Source organism: Cornus florida, unplaced genomic scaffold (assembly GCF_030987335.1).
Source record: "Cornus florida cultivar Cherokee Brave unplaced genomic scaffold, ASM3098733v1 CherokeeBrave_3.0.0_Hap2_Chr02, whole genome shotgun sequence".
NCBI classification, from domain to species: domain Eukaryota; kingdom Viridiplantae; phylum Streptophyta; class Magnoliopsida; order Cornales; family Cornaceae; genus Cornus; species Cornus florida.
Window position 1 is genome coordinate 614,644 of NW_026775572.1, and position 10,239 is coordinate 624,882.

At 34.4% G+C, this 10,239-nt stretch overlaps 1 protein-coding gene across 1 annotated transcript; it reads right to left on the reverse strand.

Moving 5' to 3' along the window:
• Positions 1 to 819: 819 nt before the first annotated feature.
• LOC132290239 (uncharacterized) lies at positions 820 to 6,242 on the reverse strand. The gene is made up of 3 exons (XM_059790056.1): positions 5,609 to 6,242; positions 2,279 to 2,511; positions 820 to 1,378 (listed from the first exon to the last, which is right to left on the reverse strand). The coding sequence occupies exons 1-3, from the start codon at positions 5,955 to 5,957 to the stop codon at positions 1,100 to 1,102; spliced, it is 861 nt and encodes a 286-aa protein (XP_059646039.1). The 5' UTR covers positions 5,958 to 6,242; the 3' UTR covers positions 820 to 1,099.
• Between the last annotated feature and the right edge of the window lie 3,997 nt (positions 6,243 to 10,239).

The following is a 10,239-nucleotide window of genomic DNA, read 5'->3' on the forward strand; positions in this document are numbered from 1 at the left end:
ATGAGTACCAGATATACCCAAAAGAGATGGTTTTTTTTACACCCTTGGGATTTGAACACAATACCAGCATTGAAAGATTTCAAATGAATGGATTTAAGTTCAATTGTGGAAGGAATAAAAATTAATGAATTTGAGAAGATTTCAAATGAATGAATATAAAAGATAATCGTGTATATGAATTTTAAATAACAAGGTGTAATTGTATAAATAGTTGTTTGAAAATTGAAATTCATTTCAAATAGGTAATGTACATTCAAATTTCTTAAGATTATGTTTGTCTGTTTAGAATTGAAATTGGTAAAATTGGATGAAAATAATAATTTAAATTTTAGTAATTTTAAACTAAGCTTTTCTTCAATTCCACAATTCTAATTACAAGACTCCAATTTCATGCCTAATATCAAATTCATTCATTTATCCAAACAAATAAATAAAGTTCCAACTTCAATTTCACATTATGTTTACCCTTTAAGATTTTTTTATCAAACTTGATAGTAATTTCATCCTATTCAATATTATATTCCGTATGCAATCCAAGAGGTGTAATGTAAATTATAAAACTAGTAAATGCATAAAAGTGATGGGCTACCCAACTTCTTGGACTATAAACCCAAAAAGAAAAAGGCAAATAATAATAATAATAAATAAATAAATATTATATATAAAAAAGAAAAAATCTACACACTTTAAAAGTAGTGAAGAATAGATTAGTAAATAACTTATCTTTCACATTCTGTTTCAGAGTTCAAGCTCCAAAACATTTTCCTTTCAACCCATTTTGGGTCCAGACTAATCCTCACATATGCACACAATCAACCATGAGTAAATAATGTACTGTGATACTTGTTCATTCCATTTAATAAGATAAATGCTAGCAATGGTTGTGCGACCAAGAATTAAATTACAAATAATTACAGAAAATGATGATACTGTTCTTCCAAAAAAAAAAAATGGACTAAGAACATAAATTATAATAACCCTACCGACATTAAAATTTGAAGAAATTTTCTCTCTCTGTCTCATCTATCCCCTTCTTCCTCAACCAAATTCAATACTCAAATCACTAAATTCAAACTTCATGGAGTCTTTCCCTTGAGATTCAGAGTGATGAGAAAATAGGGACTCCTGGTAAGATGGAACCTGCATCAACAGTAAAAATGTTGCCCGAAACATACTCTGAAGAGTCATGGACTAGGTAACGTACAATTGACGTCAGTGCAGGGTTTGCTGTGCCATAAGTTCTTAAAGGTACGCTTTTAAAAGCCACATTATTCAGCCATTCCTTTTGCATGAGACCCTCGGTGATCTCAGATCTGAAAAGTCCTGGTGCCACTGCGTTTACTCTGATTCTGTGCTGTGCCAATTCTATGGCCATCACCTGTTATTATTATCATCCATTTGAATAAGACCAAAAATTCATTCTTTAAGTACCGAATTCAGAACAGTACAGTAAACAAAGAAATGAAGCAATTATTTATGGGAAACCGGTTAATTATACTAAGAAAAAGAAAAATATGGCATTGCAAAATGCTAGAAAAAGATAAACAGAACATCAACAGGCCAACATTAGAAAATTTTTACAAGAAGCATGAGGCACGAATAGAGGCATGTACAGGAATCCAACCTATCTTATTATAGTAGACTTTATCGGATATTGGGTTGCAGACTGCTGAAAATTCTGGACAGCAACCACCTTCTGTTGTTTGGGCGATGAATTGAATGAAGGACATCTATATTATATTAGAGCTGGATAGGAATCATAGGCTAGGTTTTGTTTTGGTCATGGTGAAGGAAAACAGCTATATTATATCAGAGCCGGATAGGATCGGTTTTGTTTTGGTCCCTCAATAGTTCGGAAAATGCTTTGTTGAGTTATAGAATTGGGGTTTAATGATGAAACAGGTCATTCTAGGGCTGTGAATGGTTATCCATTAACAATTTTCCAAGAGAATAAAAGAACCAAAGAACCCCACCAAGAATTCCTTAGGAATCACCCTCCAAGGTACAGTTGCATCACAACATATCAAACAATCTAAAATCCTCCAAATAAAACTCCATTGAACAGAAAGGTACATAAATATTTGTAAGCAGCTAAGTATTTTCTGAGTTTTACAACTAAAACTATTCTTGACCTACTAAAGACTCCACATAAAATCCAAATAACATGACTTCACCTGGAACATATTGTAGTACTTACATTATGATGTATCATGTATGTTAATTGCAAACCACATAAAATATTATAATCTCAAATCTGAAAATATTGAAGTGATATTACCTTTGTCATGGCATTTACACCTGCCTTTGAAGAAGAATAAGCAATACTTCCAGGTTTCTGCCCCGCATAGTAAAGACCAGCAATAGAAGAAATATTGATAATCGATCCTCCAATATTAGCATCACGCATGCGTATGCAAACATATTTTGACACCAACCATGAACCTGTTAAGTTTGTTTTGAAAGTATTATTCCATTCTTCTTCAGATAAATCCAGCAGAGAATGCACGCCACCTAAGATAAACAACAGCATTAAATAAGCTTAAACTGATATTGTAAATGTAAAACAGGAAACATATATAGTATAACATATACGCAGTCTAGTTTTTAATTACTCAATGAATAGCATACTAATCGATGATAGACCTCTGAGGACTATAAAGATCTCCACATCACAAAACCACATAACATAGAAAAAAAAATACAATAATGTTAAAGTCATAAATCTTAACACTTCTGTAAGTGGATTTAAAGTTCATACTGAATTTAAAGTTCATACTAAAATACAAAAAAGGAAAGAAAACTGAATTCCGAAGGCCCACAAATGGGTTCAGATATATAATTTATTAAAAATTATGGAGATTTTATCACAAATTTTAATGGAGTAAGTATGGATTTTGTCTAATATTATGATCCTATGACTTGCAACAAAAAGAAAACTAGGAATCCAAGCAAAGGGCTAATACACAACAAATGAGACTGTAAGAGGGATCAGGGGGCTTAAGAAATCTCACTAAAACTTAGCCCATCCAAATATCCATTGTACATAAAACCTCCATCCGAATGCCCATGTCATAATTGATTATTACTTTTTTTCCCGGCAAAATATAATTTATTGATCAAGAAGCAAATAAATTACGCCTTAAAGGATCTACAAACCCTATGAGCCAAGTTATTTGCTTCGCTATGAATCCAATGCAAAGAGTAGCCTTCAAATTGATTGAGCAATACTGTACTATCGTCAAGACCATTGAATTTGAAATCAGCCCCCTTCCATTTGTACAATGATGAGAATCCATTTTAAAAAGAACCTGCCTAAAACCTATTTGCATAGAAATTTAGAAAGCCTGTCTTGGTTGGATATATGGGATATATGATAAGGTTAATTTTTTTTGGCAATTTTGTACATGTCTATGTAAAAATTCACTAGACATATTTTTGAATGCACTTAATGAATTCAAATATTTTGTATTTGTAAGCAATTTTATCTTAGATCTTCTTTTACATTAAAAATATATGTTAGGATTTCTAATGTGAAACAAACATATATCATAATTTTCAATGTTTTTAAAATTTATATTCATACTATTAGTTTTGGCCCCCAAACGTAACTTCCTGGATCCGCCCCTAAGAGGAACATCAAAAGAGACCATCCACAGCATAAAGCAAATTGGATAATAAACAGCTACCATGAGAAATGTAGGCCCTGTTTTTTGGAAATCAGTCAAATACTTGCGTCAGAACATGGTCCAAGCTTAACCATTTTACAGGATCATGCACACAAACATTAAGCTGCTTTTGATGTTAATTGACAACGAAAACTTTGAAAGGGCCCACAGATTATACCATTTGAAAAAAAAAATTAATAATAAAATTGAAAATGATTTTTGGTTTCTTGGAAGGGTACCCCATCCTTCATTCTTTCTATTTTCTTAAGCTTTTAATGTTACAATAAGAAAAATTACACCAAGTATAACAGAGAGAATCAGAACTAAGTCAACTCAACAATGCGACGTTCCAACTTCCAACCATTTGGCGTCGTCTTTGTGAAGCTGTCCTGCCATTTCACACCATCTAAAACTATATCTCCTACAGGGGTACCCCATCCATCATTCTTTCTATTTTCTTAAGTTTTCTATGCAACCATTCAGTTTCCAATAAGAAAAATAACACCAAATATAACAGAAAGAATCAGGGAACTAGTTAAAACAAGAGAATCTGAGGCAACAAAACCTAACTCAAGTAAACTCAACAATGTGGCATTCCAACCATTTGGGGTCGCCTATGTGAAGCCTGTCTTGCCATTTCACACCATCTAAAACTATATCTCCTACAATTCACTTGGTATAATATACTTTTTCTACTTGCTTTCTCATGTTCTTGCAGTGCCTCAAATTCGAACCAGATCAGTCATCTCTAAAGTGGACGTCATCACACATTACGTACACCATCTTGGAAATTGTCCCGCGGTTAGCTTAAACAAATGCTTTCAGTTTGAATTCTATAATATAACATTTCTTTACCACTGATTCTGTTCTTTTTTCCATGGACAAAATCTCATAAAATAAATCTCAAGGGTTATAACCTACAGATGAAAAGATGTATGTCTTAATTTTCTTACTTAATAGTACAACTATATTATCCAAAATGAGTAATAGAGGTGGTGTAATCCAAGTAACACAAAGCATTGATCTAAGAAAGGAATAGAGGAAGGGAATCAACAATATTAAGACAGAGAACTCATCAATTTCATCTCGTACAATAAATTCGCCAAAAAAATTTAAAAATTTTGAGGAATAGGAAAAAACACAATACTTTTCCAAAAACCAAAGAAACAAAAACCGTGAACCTCGTTACTAGCATATCCATCACAAGCTCCACCTCTTAAAATTTCTTCAGCACCTTTTCTTCTTAATACACCAGATAGGCGCTGCTATCCTGTACCAGCTTCCTATAGCTGACTTATTTCCCATGCCAACCTTCAAGGACATTCAATCGGCAGAGAAAACATCCAAATCACCACATTTAAACCCTTGATCTTATAATAGTGACATACAAATATTTCAGACGCCTTACATTTACAAAGGATGGATACTTGAAAACTAAGTAATACTGACACAAAAGCAAGACATGGACACGATACGAGCTACACATTGAGTCCTAAAAGTGTAGGGCTCAAACAAAGCAAAAACATGGCAATATATATACACGTCTATTGAATAAGACAACCGAATAAAAAAGGGCCAACATACAACGAGCTCACATAATCACAGAAACAACGGTAAGAGAAACGCTGTGATTGATTGGTGGCAAAAAAGGTTTAGACATACAATAGAAATTAAAATGTTACTCTAAAAATATTAGAATTTCATCCTTTGGTATCGGATAAATAAAATAACCTACATTCGACTGGGTTTATTACACGAGAAATGTTGACTTTGGTTTGGATGATTTTTTTCATTTTCCTGAAACTAAGACAACACAACACATGAGATTGAAATTTCGAGTTGATTTTCTTGTCTTTCCCTCAGTTATTTCAGTAATCAAACGGTACACAAATTAAATAGAATAAAATAAAGAGAATCCAAATCTGAACTAATAAAATAAATACCTCTAACACCAGCGTTATTGATCAAAGCATCGATACGCCCAAATGCGTCCCAAGCTGTCTGAACAGAGGCTTCGACGGTGGTAGCATCGGCGCTGACGTCGAGCTCAACAGGCATGGCTGGTAGAGTGGTGGAGTTGGGATCGCGAGATAAAGTAAATTGGTTGATCTGGTCGCACAGAGATTTAAGGCGTTCGATCCGTCTGGCGGCCGCGATGACCTTGCAGCCGGCTTTGGCGAGATCGAGACAGAAATCCCTGCCGATGCCTGAGGACGCACCGGTCACCATCACCACCTTGCCGTTCAAGTCACACCACGGCTCCAGATGCATCGAGATTTGGCTAATTGCCATTGCTCCTGTGACTCCTGTTAACCCAATCACACTTGTACAAGTTTATAGATATATACACATATTTATGGGTTTACAGTAAGCAGCAACATGAATATTGTGTTTCTCCTTCCATTCATCTCTCTGGACATAACCTCGATTAAATCATATAAATATCATCACATTCTTCCTTGTAACTCTACCACCGTGTCACTCTCCCGGCACCAAATTGCCTTCTGTTTACAATAAGTACCAACTCTATTCAATATTCTATTTCTACACCTGAATAACACTACCGCGCGGACCGCATGGGAAATATCTTCAGACTTCAGAGAATTCGCGGCCCACAAACATATCCATTTTTTATCAATGTAAATTACAGTACTTCTTTTTTTTTTAAAAAATAATATTTTTAAATATAAAATCTCTAAAATATACTTCTTCTTTTTTTTTTTTAATTATTGATTAAAATGACTTTGAGGTGGGTTTCCAATTTATTTATTTATTATCCAAAAATTCCTTGGGCAGGGCCTTTTGGATCCACACCAAGATAACAAGTTGGGATACTGCCGCTTGCCCCCGTAGCTATAGCACCAAGTTAGTCCGAGATTATAATTAAACTTTGGGGAGTCGAATTCTGAACATATTAGAACCAAGGCCCTCTCCATAATTAGTAACATATGTATGTGTGTGTGTCTATATATATATATATATATTAGTAACATATATTTACTACAGGTATACATATGTATTTCTTTTTTGGATTAATTGCACGTGAGGTATTTGTTAATGTTAGTCAACGTGTTTTTGGACAATGATACCCCTATCATTTGAAGTGTCCTAATTACCCTTTTATTATTTAATTAATTTACATTAAAATGTATCAAATATGTTAAATGACCAAACTAAACATCATTTTACAACAAACAAAAGAAAAAATTGATGATAGATATATAAAGGGGTGTCCCCACCACCAACCACCATCCCTACCCCAGAAACATGTCGCGGTGGCACCACCACGAGGAACTCCAAATCGAACCCGAATTGTATACATAAACATTTATATACATTACCTCTCAAACCCCAATCCCCCCCCCCCCCCCCACTCACACACACACACATAACTGCCATCCGAAACACTTTTTCCACTCGATCTCAATCGAACCTATGACAAACATAATCGAACCACGAAGAACCCCAAATCAAACCCAATTCTTTTACCATCTCACTTGGGTGCAAAGCTTGGTTCATGATTTTGCAGTTTGGTGCAAAGCTTGGTTCTCTTTCACCCCTCCGACGTAAGGTCACTGATAAGCGATGAAGATTTCATATTCAAGCCCTTAAACGCGCATAAGTTAATGCCTTAGCGGTGCTTTTATCTTAGTTTTATACTTATTCTTGATTATTTGCCTTTCGTAGGTCGTTTCCCGAATAAGAAGATAAACCCATGGTTATGAAGTATGAATCAATGTTCTCGAAGCATTTGGAGGTGTTTTGGATCTTCCGGGTTAGGGGTCATCCGAGCAAGATATGTGGATATTTGAGGAGTAGTGCTCGAGCACAACCTTATAAGGCTTACTGCTCGAGCATTATGCACATAGGACTCGAACACTATAAGGAAAAATTGCAAAAATAAAAAATAAAAATACTAATTGTTGAGTAAAAAGACGTTTTGAAAAATAATTTGAAGTAGTGCTCGAGCACTAACATTAGTGTTTCAGCATTATCACTCTAGGAATTAAAAACACATGCAGGAAAGTTGTGAAATCACTCTTTTTGGTTTCAGACGGCCCAAATGACTCCAAAAGTTGTAAAGCCCATCCAAAGGGGATTATGACTTATTATCCACTATAAAAGAAGATGAGAAGACACATTGAAGCTACTTCTGATGAGCGCTAAATGTTGCATATTCAAGCCCTTAACGTGCGTATGTTAAGACTCTAAGTGATACTTCTATCCAATTTTAGATTGATTTTAGTTTATTTGCTTTTGTAAGGATTTTCCAAAAGAAAAAGGATAAAATTGGGATTCTGGAGACTTAAAAAATGATATCGAAGCTTACAGAGTTATCCTTGGTCATCTGAAGCAAACTTGGAGTCCAAATGGTGATTCTAGAGAAATTCAAGTACAAAAGCTCGAGCACAGAGTTCCTAGCTAGAGCACAAGTTCACTGAAGCAAGAAAAACAATTAAGGCAAAAAGGCTCGAGCAGACATTTTCCTGCTCGAGCAGAATTCCAAGATGATCGAGCCTTTGCATAGAAGGTCGAGCATAAACTCCATTGGAAGATAAAAAGATGCTTTAGAGGTTCTAAGTTGCCAGAGCTAGAGCACCATCCAAAAGGTTCAAGAAGAACGCAAAAGGCTCGAGCACCTAGGCCAAGGTGATCGAACACCCTGAAAAAGAAGTTCCAAAATATTCTAAGTATTGATGAAAAAGACGCTTCGAAAATAAAGTGAAAAAAAATACATAAGTATATAATTCTTGCTCAAGCATTTCCCAAAAGGCTTGAGCACCAGCCAAAAAGCTCAAGCAAAAGTTTTTCTGCTCGAGCCTTTTCCCTTTAGTCACACTTTTTAATTGTGGGATTAATTCTAATTAAGTCCTAATAAGTTCTAAACGGGCCCAGATGACCCCAGAAGACCTAAAGCCCATCCAACCAGTGATAGAAGTTAGTTGTTTCTATAAAATGATGCACAAGGCCACGGAAAAGTTCTCTCGTTTACTTTTCTTACTCTCTCTTGTTTTAGTCTAAAATCTAGTGGCGACTTTTAGGGTTTCTGGTTTTCTCTGAAACATTGAAAGTGAAGATCCTCAGAAGAGAAGTGTGGTCCATGATGATGAAGTCTACAACAACACAGAAGATATCTTTTATCGTCATTAGTAGCTAAATCCTCTTTTAGGACATTGATGTAACTCGAATCCGATTACTATGATTTGATTGTTCTATATTTTAGGATTTTAACTGTTTATGTATTTTGATTGCATGATATTGAGCAACTAACTTAGATATTCTAAGCAATTGGGATTTTAATGAAATAAATTAGTTTTTGAGAAATCAATACCTTGTCTTAGATTTGATTCTTATTAAACTATATTTTACCTATTTTTATTGTGTGAGATTAACAGCTAAGGACTTCTCAGACAATAAGAATAGAGATTATGCAATGGTATTCAAATGTTTTCATAGTCTATGCCTAGGGAAGACGAATTATATTGCAACATTAGTTAGAAATGGGTAGGTAGATAATTCGTGCCAACCGAAGATAGGTTATTATTAACTGAAATTCATGAATCATCTTCTTTAAATTGAATTAAACGAATGTTATTGAATTTAATTCCGTATTATACATAAGTGTTAAAATCCCAATGTTGAACAGTTGACCATGGTATGAGGTTCGTGGTGAAGCCAATCCCTAATATCTTTTCTCCCTAATCTCAATCTTCTAATTAGTTTAATTTTGTTTTATGATATTGAATCACAACACATAAAAAACAAATCATTCTCCTGAATTAAAATAATATTAATTGAAAACTTGATAAACCGCCATAAGCCCTGAGGTTCGACACCCTCTAAGTAGCCCTATCCTGCAAAGGATTCGCACTATTGCGAGTGGTAAAATAAACTACACATCAGCTTCTTCTCTCTCTTGGTTTTCTTACCTTGTGGCGGCTTTTAGGGTTTTGAAGATTGAAGATTCTACTTGGCGGTCCATGGGGATGCCTTCTATACCAATAATGATGATATTCTTCCTCTCCATGAGTAGCTAAAGTATTCCTAGTCCAAGTAACATGGTTTGATTATTCCTAACTTTGGAGATTTTATAATTTTATGTATATTGATTGCATGTTTGTGAGGAATTGACTTAGTATTCATAAGCAATTAGGTTTTCAATGAATATAATTGGTTTTTGATGAAATTGATCTCTTGTCTTAAAATTAATTTTGCTTTAATCAAACTTAAACTATTTTTATTGTGAGAGATTAGTGGTTAAGGGCAAGGGCTTCTCTTAACGGTTTAAGTAGTGATCATGCAATAGTGTTTAATTGAATTGTGAATAAATGTTTTGATAATTTATGCTTAGGGAAGACGAGTTGTACCGCACTATAGATTAGAGTACTTAGGTAGACAATTCGTGTCAACCGGAGATAGATTATTGCTTAATGTTAATCCATAATTTATCCTCTTGAAATTGAATTATAATGTACTTATAGTCATTCAATTTCTGAGTATACATAAACATCGAAGTCCCTATAGTTGAAGCAATTGGCCGTGTTACGAGGCTAATAGCGAATTCAATCCCTAA